The 18412-nt window shown below is 36.3% G+C and overlaps 1 protein-coding gene across 2 annotated transcripts in view; it reads left to right on the forward strand.

The window, feature by feature from the left end:
- GALK2 (galactokinase 2) overlaps positions 1 to 18412 on the forward strand; it is a 118266-nt gene that overhangs the window by 6981 nt on the left and 92873 nt on the right. Inside the window, exon 1 of one of the 2 annotated variants that reach the window (XM_046654497.1) lies at positions 2665 to 2836. The exons of the other annotated variant lie outside the window; for it this stretch is intronic. Within the exon in view, the coding sequence (XP_046510453.1) occupies positions 2784 to 2836 (53 nt within the window). The 5' untranslated portion in view covers positions 2665 to 2783. Of the gene's footprint in view, positions 1 to 2664; positions 2837 to 18412 lie in introns of those variants that run through there. 2 annotated transcript variants of the gene reach the window in all.

An 18412-nucleotide genomic window follows, 5' to 3' on the forward strand; every position in this document is an offset into this window, starting at 1 on the left:
GAAATAACATTATTTCAGAAAAATGATCTATGGTCTAAAAGATTTAGTTTTCAAGGCAGAGGTGGGGACAGGGAACAGGGAAAATTTCCCAGAGGAAGTGATTTTTAAGCTAAAACCTAAACAAGTAGGAGTTAGCCAGGTCTGTGTGACTCTAATGCCCATGCTGTTACTTTTGCTTTGGATCGAGTTCTTGTTTTGTTTCATTTTGGTGTTTGATTTGTTTTGTTTGCTACAACAGTTTGAACAGAAACTAATATCTTTGGAGGAGAAACAATGTTAAGTTTATTAATTAGGTTTCTGTTTAAGAATCTATTGTGAAATACTATGTTAGTTTTATAATTTAGACTCTAAACCTTATTGTAAGTGTGCCCATATGCAAAAAATAAAGAACTGAGAGGTTCAAGATTTGTGAAAATAAAAATATTGTAAAATTTAGATGTTAAACATTTTCACTATCAGGTATGTCTAATAAGAACCAAAGGAATATCTTAAAATTGACAAAGGAACAGTAGTTTTCTACTTCATAAGGATTGTTGGGAAGATTTAAAGAGATATTAATAATTTATGTAAAATGCTTACTGAGCAAGAGGCCTGGCATAAGGAAGATAGTATAAGGAAGTAATGTTAGTTTTGTTTTTTGGTTTTTATTAGGGTTCTCTAGTAGTTTGAGAAGAGGTGATTAGAAGAGTGATGTTTTATAAAAATCATAATATACACATTTTAATTCAGGCACAAAAATTACGAATTGTTTCAATAATTTGTTTTTAAGCATACTTTACTGGGGTCTCATCAAAGGTGACACCTTCAGAAGTGGGCTGGCCTGGGGGTCTAGAGCCGTGGGTTTTAATTCCAGCCCCACTGTTCCCTTACTCTTTCACCTTGGGCCAATCATTTCAACAAAGGGCATTCTCCTTGTTGCTCTATAAGGTGCTTTCCAGTCTGTATCAGTTTTGTTGAGACTGCAATAGGAATGTATCTAAGATTCAAAGTAATGATTTGCCACCAGGTTTCATTTATCAAAGTTAATATTTGGTCATTAAATACACATTCAAACAGGAAATAGTTTTTTATGAAACCAAGTTTCCATAGTCATTGTGTTCACTTTTTAAAGTATTGTATAAAATGAGTTTGGGACTATTTTTAAAAAACAATATTTTCAAAGCTTCAAAATTGTTATTTTCTAAATGACCATAAAAGGATATCTTAGAAACATATCTGAATTTAAAAAATAATCTTTCCTTTTCTATATTTACTGATGTGCCTAAAACTTTTACATTTTTTCTCATTTAGGTTCTCTTTCCATTCAGACCTATTTCAGAAGTGACATTATGCCTCCCTTTACTCAAGAGTAAACCACAATAAGCACCATACTGCGATTTATTGGGGTTCAAAAGAAAAAAAGATATAATTGCTTCATTAGAAAGTGGTTAGGAAGGACTGAAATAATAGTGAGAAAGTAGCCCTGAGACCAGAGTAACTCTTTCCATGATGTTTCCTTTACAATAATAACCCAAGGCAGTGCCAAGGGGCTGCAACCCTTTAATTACACTTTCGTATTGTCAATTCATGCTTAAGCCTTCATCTCCTCTCTCCTCTTCCTCTACATATACATATACAAATTCTGGAGAGGCAACTTATTGAATCTCATTGAGTTATGCTGCTACACCTAGTGTGTTGGGCATGTTGGCCCAAACTTCCTTAATTAGGAAACCCTGGGATAGGTGTATTGCTAGCTGGCTTCACTTGGGTTTAATCTCACCATTCTGAGGTGCAAAGTGCACTAGTGAGTTAATAGACCTGAAGTTTAATTCAAATTTTGCTACCAGTTAGTAAAATGACCTTAGGGAAGTCATTTCACCTTTCAGTCATTCATTCAGTTCATCTTACACATTGATTAAAAACCAGTCTGCCAGGTACTGTTCTAGGTGCTGGAGATATACAGTTCCTACCCCCAAACTGATTACCTTCTAGTGGCTGTGATGGTGGAGGTGGTGAGACAGACAACAAATATATATATATATTTTAAAAATATGCAGAATTTGTGAGAACTACGAAGGAAAGAAAACAGTAACAGTAGAGTGATGGGGTGGGGCTGGTGTGCTTCTTCAGGTAAAGCATCTGGGATTTCTCTAGGTAACTGAAAAATGAAGGGGTTGAACTGGATACAAAGGGTTCTTGGAGTTTGAAGACACGTATTTTCTTCTTTTCACTGTTAATAATTGTGCTCTAGGAAAGCCCACCAATGCCTCTATTCTGGAAATAAATGCAAATATATTTAAATCAAGTGCATCAATTTTATACTGCTTGATTTTGAAATAATCCACATAAGAAGCAGTAACTAAATATTTTAGTGTTATTTGGAGGAGTAGCTTCTAGTCATTTAAGAAAAAAACCCCAAACTTAAAAAAAAAAAAAAAAAGGAACGTGAGGTGCCAGCTTACAACTCTGTACTCAGACAACCCCAGGGCGCAGAAAGCAAACCTCCGCAGTCAGATTCGCACGCGCGCGGCGCGGGGGCTCCTGCGAGTCCCAGGTCGCGGAGCTCGGAGCAGCACGGTGCCTGTACCTGCCAGCTGCCTGGAGGGCGCGGAGGCCCCGAGCCCGGGGAGGAGGAGTCGGAGGCGGGGCCGACTGGAAGCGGCCACCTCAGCGAAGCGACAGGATTTCCGCAGGGTGAGGGCCGGTGTCGCCCGGAAGAAAGGACTCCTGCCTCAGACGTCTCGTGATTACCTCGAGAGCCTTGTTTCGCCAGTTGAAACTGCAGAAAGAAGGATCTACGAAATATGGCTACGGAAGGCCCTGCCACGCGTCGAGTCCAGGTGGCAGAATATCCCAGGTGGGGGAGAGGAGATGCCGCGCTTTGGAATCGCCTGGGTTGGCTGAGTGCAGATAGTGTCCAGGGCCTTTGGCTCTGCACTGGGGCGCTGCTTTGGCGCCCGTCCGGCAGCCGACAGAATCCTTGGGATGTTATGAGGCCGCATGGCTGGGCTTGCAAGAAAGACCACGCCGCAAACACTGTCCATCTTGACTCCTACCAGGGGTTGTGTGTTTTGCGTTATTCACGCAGATCCTTCTCCCGTTCTTGCTGAAGGTGGTGCACTCTTTCTGCCGGGCTTTAGCAGAAATGGCCAAACCTATTCTCGTTTTGTCTTGCCTACCAGCAGCTTTTTAAAGTCCCCTTTCTACAATATTCATCGGAAACAATCAAACACGCAAAAAAAAAAAAACAAAAAAACAAACAAACAAACAAAACTACCCTTAGTCTCTGCATCCTTTTAAATCATGGAATCTATGAATTGTCACTTAGGAACTTAATATGCTCCCAGTACCTAGCTACAGAATAACTAATGGCTTATTGATACCTAGCGGAAGATCATTTCATTTGAGGGCATCTTGCTGATACTTTGTAGAAATACTTCGTTCTGACATAGGACTGAAATCTCAGAATGAAGTCTCTAAGGTACCTATTAGTGCTACAGCTTTTCTGGCTTCTCTCCCCGCTTGCTGTTTCTAATTTTTACGTTTTTCCTCCTGTTAACTTTTTTCTCTAATATTAAGTCCTCAAGCTCTCCCAACTTCCTGGTTTATGACTGCCATGTGACAGTTGACAATATCAGAACTTACTAAAAGTTGCAAGTACTTTTTCACACTTAAGCCAGCAAACAGTAGATCTTTCGTTATCAGAAAGAAAGTTTTTGATGATGGAGACCAGCACAACGTTAGACTACTTGTGAATGTCTCTGGATGTCTCTATTTTCTGGAGGTCCTTGCATAGTACTGTTGTCCTTGTATATTTGAATGAATTAGGACACATTGTTGAAGACATGCTTCAAATAAGATTCATGAGGAATTTGTTATGTGAAAATAATCTGGCCCCTTGTAGCTTAGTCTTTTACATAAAACATATCCATGTATAAATTTCTTGTTTCCATTTTATGTGAGTTTGCTCACAATGCTCAATATTTCTGTAGTTACCCTGCAGACGAGAGGAAATGGTGGTAACATGTACCAAAAGTGAAGAATTGTTTACTAAATTTCCTTAAAGTTGTTCCTTGCCTTGTATGACTTCTGCATTGTTCACTAATGCAATAAATATTTCTTGTTAATATCTATTGTTCGGTGCTAGCCACAGAAGAGATCATAACGGTAGTCAGAGAAGTGTGCACTCTGCCATTTTCTTGTTTTTCGCTTGTGCATGCAATCCAAGTATTAGCCTCAAGCAGTGCTTCAGCCACTTACTCATTTTAGCAGGGGAGCCTTCAGTTAAATCTAGATAGTTTGTAAATCCACCTATGCTGAAAGGGGAAAAAAATGCCTGAACGCCCCCAGGGCAGTCTTGTGGGATTCCTGCTCTTTCTCTAGGATGCCCCTTCAATGTCACAGGACACGTGATCCTCTGAGTAAAGGCGCTAGCCAACCACATTATACCATTTTAGTAAACTTAATTTCTTTTTTATTCTTTTTATATAAAAGTCAAATAGAAATAGAAGTTGTAATTTTTTTTCCTGCATCCCAGTCTTGCATGCTCCCTGTACTGTAAGACGACTTCAAATTCCACTGTTCTAGCTTTCTTTGCATTCTTAGCAGTGGTGGCTCTTCTCTTTTCCTTCTCTTTAAGTTTTAAATTGTTGAATTATTATTATTTTTTGTAACAGCTTTATTGATATATAATTCACATACCATACAGTTCACATGTTTAAAGTTTACAATTAAATGGTTTTTACTGTATTCACAGGCTTGTGCCACCATCAACATAATCAGAGTTAGAACATTTTCATCATCCCCAAAAGAATCCTGCATCCTTTAAGCTCTCACCTCTTGCTCCGACCCCTAGCTCTAAACAACCACTAATGTACTTTCTGTCTCTATAGATTTGCTTATTCTGGACATTTCAAATAAATGGAATCATATAATATATGGGTTTTTGTGACTGGCTTCTTTCACTTAATGTAATGTTTTCAAAGTTCATCTGTGTTGTAACATGTTATCAGCATGTCATTCCTTTTTATGGTTGAATAATATTCCATTGTATGAATATACCACATTTTGTTTATCCCTTTATCAGTTGGACATTTGGGTTGTTTCCATCTTTTGGGTCTATGAATAATGGTGCTATATGAACACATCCTTAATATGAAAGATTTAGATTATTTAAAAGTATATTCACTAAAGCCTGAAAATCCCTAAATTCCTTTCCTCACTATAGTCTCTGATTGCTATCCTGTGCTGCCAATTCTTACTTCCCTTCTTAGATGTTATCCATTTGGTTTGTATCCTTGTAGTATCCTTATAGTATCATTTTATCCTTATAATATCATTGTTGCCATTTTTTTATAAAAATGATATCATGTTCATGTTAAGTGGAATCGTATTTGTTTTTCTGCCACTTGCTTTTCTTCACTTAATATTTCTCAGAGATCCTGGCCTATCACTCTATACAGATTGATTTCACTGTTTTTAAGGACTAAGAGTATTTCACAATATGAATACCATTATTTATTTTACCAGTCAACCATTAGAGTGTACACTTAAGTGTCCAGTTTTTCACTTTTACAAACAATGCTCCAGTAAACTTCTTTGTACATATTTCTTTAAGCATTTTTGTGAAGGTTTCTTTAAGCTCATTCATTGAAATGGAATGAGGGTCAAAGGTAATAAACATTTAAAATTTTGATAGTTTCTGTCAAATGGCCCAGCAAGGAAAGATGCTATTAGATTGTCTATTTCTTGTTAGTTTTTAAGAGCTCTTTATGTATGTATGTATTTTTTGTATGAATGTATGTATTGTTGGACATAAACTATTTGTTGTTTTATGTATATTATTCCCAGTCTAGCACTTTTCTTTGAACTTTATGATTTTTTTGTGTAGACATTTTATATTTTACAAATATAGTACAGTGTTGAATGATAGCATCTTTGTCTTGATTCTGATTTTAATGGGAAGGCTTCCAACATTTTGTCATCAAATCTGGTGTTTGCTGTTTCTGGTAAATAACCTTTATTAAATTAAGGACATTTCCTTCTTTTCTAGCATGTCAGGAGCTTGTTTTTTTTTAATTCTAAGTTTTATTTTAAAAAGTCAGGGAATGGCTATTGAATTTTATAATTTTTTTCATATTTTGAGAAGATCATGGAGTTATACAGCTTTTCCCTTTTATTCTGTTAGAATAATGCATTTTGATCAACATATTTCCCAATACTATTTCCATATTCCTGGAATAAACTCTATTTGGTCACACATATTGTAAAATATTGTATGTTGGATTAAATTTACCAATATTTCATTTAGACTTTTTCTATCTATTTTCACAAGGGAGAGTAGCCTATAGTTTGCTTTTGGGGGCTATTGTTAATTTTTAACATCTGGGTTATATTGGCCTCCTAAAATGAGATAGGAAGCCTTTCCACAGCTTCTGTTGTTAGAACCATTTATAAAAACAAAGGATCATCTTTCTTTAAGATCCGACAGAGCTAACTCATAACGTTTTCTGGGCCTGACTACTTTTTCTGTTTCTTTTTTCTGTCAATTTTTAGAAATTTGTGTTTTGCTAGAAAAATCATCCATTTTGTCCAGGTTAAAATTTATAAAAATCTCTTTGGAGATTTATAGTTGTCTCTTATTTCTAATATTGATTTTACATAATGAGACTCAGAAAAGTTTTTTCTGTATTATTGCTTTTATCAAAGAATGAGTTTGTAATTTCTTTTGGCCAAATCTACTATTTTTCCCCTAGTTCGTTAAATTCTGCTTTTATCTTTTAATTCACTTCTTCTAATTTCTTTATTGGTTTTTTTTTTTTTTGCTAGTTCTTGTGTTATATGCTTACTTCATTTATTTTCATTGTTTCTTGTTTTTTTATGTTCATTGAAGGCTAGAAAATTTTCTCTGAGTACCATTATAGTTGCTTCTCATAAGTTTTGACGTATAAATCCTTCATTTTTATTTTCTAAATAATTGTAATTTGGGGGCTGGCCCAGCGGCATGGTGGTTAAGTTTGTGCACTCCTCTTTGGTGGCGTGGGGTTTGCAGGTTCAGATCCTGGGTGCAGACCTAGCGCTGCTTATCAAGCCACGCTCTGGTGGCATCCCATATAAAACAGAAGAGGATTGACATAGATGTTAGCTCAGTGAGAATCTGCCTCAAGCAAAAAGAGGAAGACTGACAACAGATGTTACCTCAGGGCCAATCTTCCTCACCAAAATAAATAAATAAATAATCATAATTTTGGCCTTAATTTCTAGTTTCCCTCAGCTTTATCTTCTTGCTCATTAATTTTTTCTTCAATGCTTTATTCTACTATTCAGCCCATCTACTATTTTTATTTTCACCACCATAATTTATTTTCTAAGACCTCTAATATAATTATTGTTTCATTTTTACATTTGAGTTTCCAATCTAGGAGAAATTTATTGTGATGGAAAGAGCAAAGTAAGGATTACAATTCCCCCTCCTCCCTCAGTGACAATTATCCATACTTTGAAATGCCATTTTAACATATATTAAATTCTCAAATATAACAGTTATAATAATAAAATAATTATTGCATGTTTATAAAATTCTCAAAACAAACCTTTGCAGTTAGTTCTATTATTATTCTCAATTTGTAGTTGAGGAAAGGGAGGCATAGAACAACTCATGTAAGTTACCCTTGTAGAAGAGGAAAACTTTTCCTCTACCCTGTTAGGTTTAGTAGCTGGGGCCTGTGAATTAAACTAACAAAAGATCAACATGAGAAAAGGTTTATTTCACATGCACATGGCAGCTTCACAGAAAAGAAGTGAAAACCCAAAGAAGTAGTTGTGTTTGAGAATTTACATAGCGTTTTAACAAAGGATGATAAATTGTGAGAAGTGATTAGACAAAGGAAAGGGGTTTGGGCTTCTGGGGTGGTAAATTGTGGGAAGGTGGCTATATGGGGGAAATTAATAGAAAGTAAGGGTTATTTTAGTAAGGTTTGTTTATACAGAGTCTAGTCAGTGAGGTCGCCAGTGATAAGAGTTATCTCTTGGTGTGGGAGAGGGGAGGAGAGACTACTTCACAAAGGGAAATTTATGCGCTGTTTTTAGGCAGATAGCGGGAGGGAAGAGAGCTCCTATGTCTGCTGGTTCTTAATTGCCTTCAGGTTGAAATAATCTTTATGCCAAACAGCATATTTTAGAGCGGCATATTCTGATCCCTTTCACTATAAAAATAGATATTAACAACCAATGATGATTAAATTAGTATGAAAAATCAATATTTTCTGTAATGCCACGACTGGTTATCCTGATATTGAAGAGAAAACAGAAGCACAGATAGGGTAGGAGGCTTGCCTAAGGTCATAAGGGCAAACTAAAGATACATGTCTTGTCTCCTGAAATTTTAATTCTTTCATCTCTGCAGTTACCATAGTCACCCAAGGGTCCTCTGAGAATTGGTCCTTACAGTAAAATCCATTTCGTTCACTACGGTAATTTTGTTGCTCAAGTTCTGTTACTAAAGCTGCTGTTAAAAAAAAAAATCTTAAGTCAAAAGAGTATTCAGAGCACCAGATTCAGCAATTTGTGTGGTGATATTTTGGCCAATTCTGCCTTTAACAATGTGATCTTTGTAGGAGCTCTTATTTTCAAATTGAAAATGCTTGTTGTACTCTTTTGGGGGGGAATACTTTAAGTGACTACATTTTCAGAGATGGAGTCTTGCTGGTGACCAGCCCAAAGTGGTAAAATTACAGCTACTCCCCCAATTATGGCAAGAATTAGAGGATTAGGTGTGAAGTTTAGAAAAACACTGCACGTCATTTCTTTCTATTCTTAGAGAAAAATACTTTCCTTGTTTCCTTTTAGAGCCTCTATGCATTTGAATTTCAAAGGCAGGCATGTCATCTGGTAAACCTCTTGGTGATGGGGCAGTCATAACAAGACACGAACATCCTGCCTCTCTGAGGTAGCCTGAGGAAATATCAGAAAATTTGGTCACTCAAAATCCTTTTATTAAAACACATTTAAGGAGACTTATTCTAACTCTGCTTTTAGCACTTCATCTTGCTTTTGTTTGTGGTGCTTATAAAAGCAAATTAATAAGGATTCAAGTTGAGGAGAACTTGAATTTTGTCAGAATATGATTTTCACAGGCAGAAGCAACATTAGCCGCTATTGAGGCAAGTAGTGTTTCTGACGTAAGCCAGCAAACTGGGAGTGGTCATATGCTTCTCTCTCTTTCCCACATCCTAATTGGTCAACAGATCCTGTGGATTTGACTTTCTTAATATTACCTTAATTTAACTTTCACCCTTCCTTTCTATCTCCACCACCAAGGTACTCTCAGCATTTCTCTCTAGGTTGACTACAATGGCCTCCTTTTAGATTTCCTTTTTTCTGCTTTGCCTTCCTATGACCCATCTTCCATACACTTCCCAGTGAGCTTTTTCAAGTGAAATCAATATTATTACTGCATCCTTAAACACCTGCTCATATCCATTGCCTATGTGTTAAAAGCCAGATTCCTCAACATGGTAAATAAGGCCCTTTAAGATCTGGGGCTTGATTACCACCAGCCTCCTCTCCCATTTTTCTCTTCTGATGCATTTAAAACCCTAATTGGAATTTTCTGAATGCAGCATGCTGGGCCAAAAGGCATTTCATCTGCCTAGAATGCTTCACCCCATCCCACTTGTCAGACATCATCCTTTAAAATTCACTTTATTGCCTCTTTGAGGAGCCTTCTCTCACTTATTCTCCCCCTTCTGGATTTATCTTACCCCTCACATTCTCCCCTATAGGGGCTAAGTAGCTTTTCTCTGTGCTCCTAAAGGAGTATATTTTTCTGGTTTATCACTCTATTATCACTCTGTACTGTGTTTTTTGGCTTACCTTCTTTCTGTTCTGACAGACTTTTATATTCCTAGAGGCCAAGGATGATTATTAATCTCCTTTCCAAGTAGTGTACTTGGTATAGCATCACTAAATGTTTCTTTTTAAAAAGAATTTTTTATTTTGAAATAATTTTAGGCTTACAGAAAAAAAAATTACTGTCTACTCTTTTCCCACCAGAAATTACCTGGCATGCTTCTCCAGGTTATCTGATTTCCACATGGCTCTGAGCTTTTCGTTATATTCAAGCTCTTTTACAGCTCTGTAGATCATAGAAAACTGAAGCAATGTAAATGATTCTTGTCCATAGAAATCACAGATTGTGTGTAGTAAAATGCAGTGGATTTTTGCTCCTTGCTATTAACCAGTTCTGCCAGTTTTTATATCTATTTGTGAATTCATTCTAGTATTCCTTATCTGACTGTATGTGAGTGATACTTTGGGTTCTCCCAACAGGCTATAATATTTTACTGGTTCTGTCATTAATGAGATAAATAAAGTCTTTAACATGTGTTCATTTTATATCTGTATGAATCATGATTATACCTTAAAATATTTCTCCTATAGCAGTTTATCTTCTGTTTCTTTGTGATTAGGTTCACTTTATTCATTTTTGAAACAAATACTAAAAGTAATTTTGTTTTCTCAGTACATCATATCAGGAGGCACATGATATCTCTTTGTTCCTTTACCCTTTACTCTTGCTCTTAACTTGGATCACCTGGTGAGGAGACATCTGTCTGATTTTCCACTGTCAAGTTACTGTTTTGTCCTCTATAATTAGTATCTTTTGGTGAAATACTTTTAAGAATATTTTAATATTCTGTTTCTTATCAAACTTTCATTTACTGGTTTGAGCATCCATTGATGATCCTTGCTTGAATTAATTATTACTATGATGGTCACCAAATGGTGATTTTCTAGTTTTTTCATATTACTTACATTTCCTATTTGACATTCTAATGAAGAAAATATTTCCCCCATTTTTCCATTTATTTATGTCAGTATGGGCTCATCTATTTTTATTTTATTCTATGGGTTATAATACGTTATTGTTATTACTATTTTGCTGCTCAAATTGTTCCAGGTTTGGGCAGTGGGACCATCCTTATGTGGGCTTCCTGTGTCTTTCTGGCATATCACTATCATTGTTAGAGCACTTCCTTACTGTCTGGCACAGCAAGATGTTCCAGGTTTACATTGTATTTTCTCTGCCCCAGCTCTAGAATCATTTCTTTAAAGAGCTCTGCTTTCTTTTTAAACCAAGATCTGAACACTAGGGATGCTCGTTGCTACTGGAATGTTAATGCTTCTAGGTCATCTCAGCATCACACTTTGCTTCTTTATTATAAGAAAACTTGATAAAAATTTCTAGAAATTATATTCTTTTTTATAGTTTTGTAAGTGCTTCATTTTGTAAATAGGCCATACTTTATGCAAATAGTCTCCTATGTAAGAGTGTTTAGGTTATTTCCAGTATTTTGCAATTATAAACAAGTCTGCAATGAATCATCTCATGCATGTGTATTTTCATATTGTTGGAGATATACCTTCAGGGTAAATTCTTAGACATAGGATTGCTGGGTAAAAATGAATGCCAGTGTATTTTTGTTAGATATTGCCTGACACCCCTTCAAACGTGTGGTACCAGTTTGCATTCCCAACCCAATGCAGAAGAGTGCCTCTTTCCATGGAACCTCACCAATGAGATGTGTGGTTAACTTTTTAATCTTCACCAGTCTTATAGTATCTCAGTGTACTAATTCATTCTTTAATTTCATATGTTTAAGGTCCATTTATAAACTACCTTTTACTATGAATTTTCTGTTCATATCTTTTGCATAGTTTTGGCTTTTTTTCACACAATTTTTAAGAGTTTTTTAAAAAAAATATAAGGACTATACCTGTAACATTTGTAAATATTTTCTCTTAGCTTGCTGGTTGTCTTTTCACTTTGATTATGATAGTTGTGCCATGCAAAAGTTTTTAAAAATTTTTATGTAATCAAATTAAAAAAAAATTGCTTTCGAATTTTGAATCATAGTTAGAAAACCTTCCCCCTATGCTTGTGTTGTACTGAAATTCACTTGTGTTTTCTTCTAGAGCTGTATGGTTTTCTTTTTTTCATTTAGACTCCTGATCCATTTAAGGTTTATTCTTGTGTAAGATATGAACCTAACTTTATCTTTCCCAAAAGTTTAACCAGTTGTACTAGCCCTTTTTATTAAAAAGTTCATCTTTGCCTCATGAAGATGCCACATTCATCATATACTAAATTTCTGCATGTACTTGCACCTATTCTGGACACTTATTCTACTGAAGTCTGCCTGTCTACTTATGTGCTGGTACCCCATTGTTTTCATTATGGAGGCTTTAGAGTATGTTTAATCTTAGGTAGGGTTGCTCCTCCCTCAGAGTTTTTCTTTTTTAATGTTTTCCCCACTGTTCCTGCATATTTGTTTTCCACGTAATTTTTTTGTATCAGTGTGTTTACCTCCATAAGAAAAGCTTGTTGGCAATTCTAGAGGGTTGCATTCAATTTATAAATTAACTTGGGGAGAACTATCTTCATGTTGAATCATCTTATCCAGGAACAAGGGGTGTCTTTCCATTTCTTTGAGTCTATTTTATGTCTTTCAAGTGTGTTTTAAAGCTTTCCTCAAATAAGTTTTGCACATTTCTTGTTAAGTTTAATCCTAAATATCTAGTCTTCTTTGTTGCTATCATGAACAAGGTTTTCTCTACCGTTATAGCCTCTAATTGGTCATTGTTTTTGCATATGAAAGCTATTCATGTTTGTATATTCATTTTACATCCGGCTGTCTTAGTGAATTCTTTTATTGTTTAAGTTGGTTTTATCATTGATTCTCTGGGATTTTCCAGGCATCCTACCATATCATCTCCAAATAGAGATAGTTTTACTTCTTCTTTTTTGATTTCTCTTGTCTAATTGCATTGGCTAATACCTCCAGTATAGTGTGGATTAGATGTGGAGATAGTGGAAATTTTTGTCTTGTTTTTAATCTTAGTAGAAATGTCTCTAGTGTTTCTCCATTAAGTAACTGTTGGATTTAATACCAAGATATATATAATCATATTAAGAGAAACACTTTCAGGAATGAATGTTATTAGAGGCTTTTCAGCATCTATAGAGGTAATCTTACGGTTTTTTTCCCCTTATGTTTAATTTGATATATTGTTTTAATGAATTTTCTTAGTATTTTTAACTTTGCATTCCTGGAGTTAACCCCACTTGGCATGAATTATTTTCTTAATGTGGTGTTGTCATATGTTTGCTAATACTTTTTTAAGTACTTTTGCATCAATATTTGTAAGTGACATTTGTCTGTAGTTGTATTCTCTTAGGCTATATTTAGTTTAGGCATCAATATTCCACTTTCTTCATAACAAGAATTACACAGTTTTCCTTTATTTTTCAGTGCTCTGGAACAACTTTTGGAACATGTGGGCTATCTAAGGTTCGTGCTTGGGCAGAATTCTCTTGTGAAAACATCTGGGCTTGAAGCATATTTGTGGGGTGGTTCTTTGATAAATTTATTTACTTCTTCTGTGGAAATGGGTCTGTTTTTGTAAATTGTATTTTCCTAGGAAATTATCCATTTCCTCTAGGATTTCTGTTGTGGCCATCCCACAGGACCCCCACCCAAAAATTTGGTTTGGATGTTGAGACTGATAATACCTCACAAACAAGAGGGTATGAAAAGGCTTATTATTCACATAATGAGGCTTTCTGGGGAGGGCAGAGCAAGCCACGCAACCTGGCCAAAAATGGCTTGAGAGAGGAAGGAACAGAGATTAGCTTGAGGTTTTTATGGTGGTTAGGAGATAGAGCTTGGATAGAGATTTGTATGTGTGGTGTGGTTTGACCAGTGCCAAAAGACAGAGCACCTGGGCTTTTTTATCAGCTTGCTTGCTGTGAGGCAGAAAGGGGCAGTGGGACAGTTGAAGCTTAAAAGCTGCTAGTAGGGGCTGGCCTGTGGCAAGTGGTTAAGTTCTCGTCCTCTGCTTCGGTGGCCCAGTGTTTCACCAGTTTGGATCCTGGGCGTGGACGTGGCACCGCTCATCAAGCCATGCTGAGGTGGCGTCCTATACAGCTCAACTAGGAGAACCTGCAACTGGAATATACTACTACATACTGGCAGGCTTTGGGCAGAAAAGAAGAAGAAAAAAAGCTGCTAGCAGTCAAACATCAAGCAATGGAGTCAGATTCTTTATTACAATTTCAAATTTATTTGGATAGAGATCTACAAAGTAGTCTTTTGTGATTTTAAAAATTTCTTCAAGGGGGTGGCCCAGTGGCGCAGCAGTTAAGTTCTCATGTTCTGCTTCTTGCCGCCGGGGTTCGCCAGTTCCGATCCTGGGTGCGGAGATGGCACCACTTGGCACACCATGCTGTGGTAGGTGTCCCATGTATAAAGTAGAGGAAGATGGGCACGGATGTTAGCTCAGGGCCAGTCTTCCTCAGCAAAAAGAGGAGGATTGGCAGATGTTAGCTCAGGGCTAATCTTCCTCAAAAAGAAAAAAAAAATTCTTCTGTTTAATATTATTTCCACCTTGTCATTCCTTATTTTGTATATTGGTACTTTATCATCCCCCATTTTCATAATTCATTAGCCAGTGGTTTGTCTATTTTGTCAATTTTTTTCTAAAAACGTAGGATTTTCATTTGTTAATTAGGTCTACTGTTTTTCTACTCCCCGCATCATTACTTTCTACTTTTATCTTTTTTGAGTCTTTCCTTGTGCTTTCTTTTTGTTTGTTTTGTTGGGTTTTTTATAGCTTATTGAGCAGAGAATTTAATTCATTTATTATTGTTCTTTCATTTTCATTGATAAAAGTGTTAGGGCTATAGGTTTCCCTGACTGCTTTAACTGTATCTCATAGATTTTGATATATAGTGCTTTTAATATTATTATTATTATGTTAAGAAATTCTATGCTTTCAGTTCATTTCCCTTTCTCTGAACTGGTTTTTCAGTTCATTTTGACCTGGTTTTTTAGTTCATTTCCCTTTTTATTCAAGAGTTAAAAGACACTTTAAAAAGTTGCATGTTGGAGGCCTTTTTTGTGGTTTGATCTTGTTAATAATTTCTAGTTTTATTACCTTGAGTACAGAGTGTTGTTTTTAGTCCTTTTACCTTATGAAGTTTATAGATGTTTTCTTTGTGACCTGATATGTGGTCAATATTTCTGAATATTCCACATGCTCTTGAGAAGTTATATATTCCCTATTATCAGGGTATAATGTTAAATGTATGTATACTTTCATAAAATCTACTTTATCAATTTTGTTGTTATAATCTTTCTTTTGTCCACCCAATCTGTTTTTATGCTGAGAAGATATATTATAGTCTCTTATTATTATTGTATTTCTATGTATATTTCCTTACATTGCCTATAGTTTTCGCCTTATAAAAGCGGCTGCAGTTTCACTTGGGGCCTTTCTTAACTGTTATCTTCATTTTAAATTGTGGTTCTCAGCATTAAGGATTTTCCCTCTATGCACTTTGATGCTCTTTGGCTTACCTTCTATGATGCCTGCTATGAGGATTCCTACCTCTTTTTCTTACTGTTTCCATTTGCCTGGATTAACTTTGCCTCTTCCTCGATATTTGATTTTCTGAATCACTCAGTGTTAGTTGTGTCTGTAGACAGCATATAGTTCAGCCTTGTTTGTGGAGCCAACTGCAAATCTTTTTCTTTTCATAGGTGAGGTAGGCCCATTTCACATTTATTGACTTGACTGGTATGTTTGATTTCAACCAACCATCTTGCTTTATAATTATATGATGTGATATTGTTTCTGTTTTTCTGTATCTATTTGTTTTCTTTGCTCTTTCATTTTTGAAATTTCTTTGGTATTTAGGAAGATTCATATTTTTGTTCTTTTGGTTACCTTTGTACTTATATATCTTTTTTAATGCCCTGAGAGAACAGTGGGCTTTTCTTATTTAAACTTTTACTATCTGCTTTGTCAGTTTATTTTTTTCATTGAAAAACACAAACATTTTAAGTAATTCTATCTAGAATCTGGCAAATAACCTGAGTTGTTTCAACTCTTATCTGTAAAATGAAAATTGCAGGTCAGAGAGCACCAAGTTTTGTTTTTTGTTTTTTTTTAAAAAGATTTTATTTTTTTCCTTTTTCTCCCCAAAGCCCCCCAGTACATAGTTGTATGTTCTTCGTTGTGGGTCCTTCTAGTTGTGGCATGTGGGATGCTGCCTCAGCATGTTTTGATGAGCAGTGCCATGTCTGCGCCCAGGATTCGAACCAAGGAAACACTGGGCCGCCTGCAGCAGAGCGCGCGAACTTAACCAGTTGGCCATGGGGCCAGTCCCCAGAGAGCACCAAGTTTTATCAACAGCATCAATAGAGTCACCCCAGTGCTCTACCAGCACTTGCAGTCCTAATACAAGCTAAAGATTTAATTACCTACTGTCTCTGATTGCTTCTAGTGAATTCTTATTTATATGCTTCAGAGTATAAACAGTCCTGAACCCAGGAACCAGGAGATAATAATAACTGCCATTTATTAAACGAGTCCTTTATGCCAGCCCTAGGCTAGACACTGTTTTTCCACTATCTTGTTTAATTTTCCAAATAACTCTATGGATACGTATTTCTACCCCATATCAAGTTGAATGAAGTTAAAGAATTTCATCATGTGGTAGGAAAGGGGTTTGAGCCCAGGTCTACCTGACTGCACAGGCCATGATCTTCCTAGAGCATTTTTGTTTGTTTAGTGGTTTAATAATATCCTTGCATGTGCCTGTATCATAACTTAAAAAAAAATTATTGCTTTGTCATGCTTAATGCTATCTTTTAACTTTTACCTATTGCCTACAGAGTAATCAGTGAGTTTATTCTATTTTCGTCTTTTCTTCTCCCACACCTCCCATTTTTAGATGGGTGGACTTCTTCTTTCTGGTGGTGTTCTTAGATTAATCTTAGCTTTGCTGGCTCTCCTCTTTTCTCTTTTACCGAGTTTCTTTTTCCAGTGTCTCACAGTGGTTTTCTTTTTTTCTTCCTCCCTTCTTTCCTTTCTTTTTCACTTGTAGGTAATTTAAAGTTTGTGCCTTCTGTCTTCTACTTATACTAAAGATATGGGCTTTGTATCATTTATTTGTTCTTGTTTTAATTGTTTTGGAGGATAAATGAGGAGACTCAGATTTAGGCAGCCACCACTATCCACATCTGCCTGGGAGTCCAGTAGATGTATCTTGAATGATAGTGATATCAGTTATTGTCTCTTTGCCCATATCTTCTGTTGTCACCCACAGCCTCTGCTGAAGGGGTGAACCCAAGCGAATGTATTTGTAACTAAAACAAGTGACCTTGTTTGTACCAAATATCCTTACCCTCTTGGCCAAAAATAATTGGCCCCGGATGGGTACAGGACCTAAACTCTGCCAACCAGATTATCTTTTTTGAGAATTTGAATTAAGGGACACAGAGACTTAATCAGAAAGTATAGGGCACTGGAACTGTTAAGTCTCATAGAATTGAGGGCTCAATGTCATGAAAACTGAAGGTATGGAGTAGGAGAGACTAAGAGATTCACAGAGGCAACTGGAATGTGAAGAGCACTGAGTAGAGAGAAGTGGTGATGGCGTTTTGGAGGGATGAGAGAATGAGACATGAAAATAGAAAGCCAAAGACACTGATATAAATAGAGTTTCTGAAGGCTGTCAATTCCTAGGAGGCCGTCTTGAATAACTTCCAAGAATATTCAACATATCTTTCTAACCTTATAAGAAATTTCCTTTTTTCTGGAGCTTTTCTTGGTGTGATTTTCTGTTTCTTGCAATTAGTTAATCTTTAAGATCAATTAATTAATCAGTGTCTTGAATATGGTAGACTTTAATAAATATTTATTGTCCTGCTGTTATTACTCAGACGCAATGTGATGTGAGACTACAAACAGTGGGGGACATTCATAGAACTGCCTTGAGATGATTTAACAGTATACAATTATTAAATCTATTATAAGAATTTTGGATCTGGAGGGGACTTATGAGGAATATGTAGTTCAAATTCCCTAATTTTACAGAAGAGAGGCCAAGGGAAAATGATTTGCCAAACTTTGGCTTTGAATTAGAGGCTCCATTGGAATTAGAACTGTGGTCTCCTGTTATCCAGTGTAGTTTTCATTTGGCTACCTGCACTGGATTGAACAGTGTCCCTGCCTTCCCCAATTCATGTCCTGGAACCTCAGAATGTGACCTTGTTTGGACTAGCATCTTTACCTATGTAATCAAATTAAGATGAGATCATACTCAATTAGGATGGGGCCTAATCCACTAAGGCCAGTGTCCTTATAAGAAGGAAAAACAGAGACGCAGATAGAGACCCACAGGGAGAATTCCATGGGATGACAGGCAGAGATTGGAGTGATGTAACTGCAAGCCAAGGAATGCCAAGGATTCATGGTCACCACCAGGAAATAGAGAGGGAAGGAAGGATGCTCGGCTACAGGTCTCAGAGGCGTGTGGCCCTGCCAACACTCGGATTTTGGTCTTCTAGCTTCCAGAACTGTGAGA

Source organism: Equus quagga, chromosome 2 (assembly GCF_021613505.1).
Source record: "Equus quagga isolate Etosha38 chromosome 2, UCLA_HA_Equagga_1.0, whole genome shotgun sequence".
NCBI classification, from domain to species: Eukaryota; Metazoa; Chordata; class Mammalia; order Perissodactyla; family Equidae; genus Equus; species Equus quagga.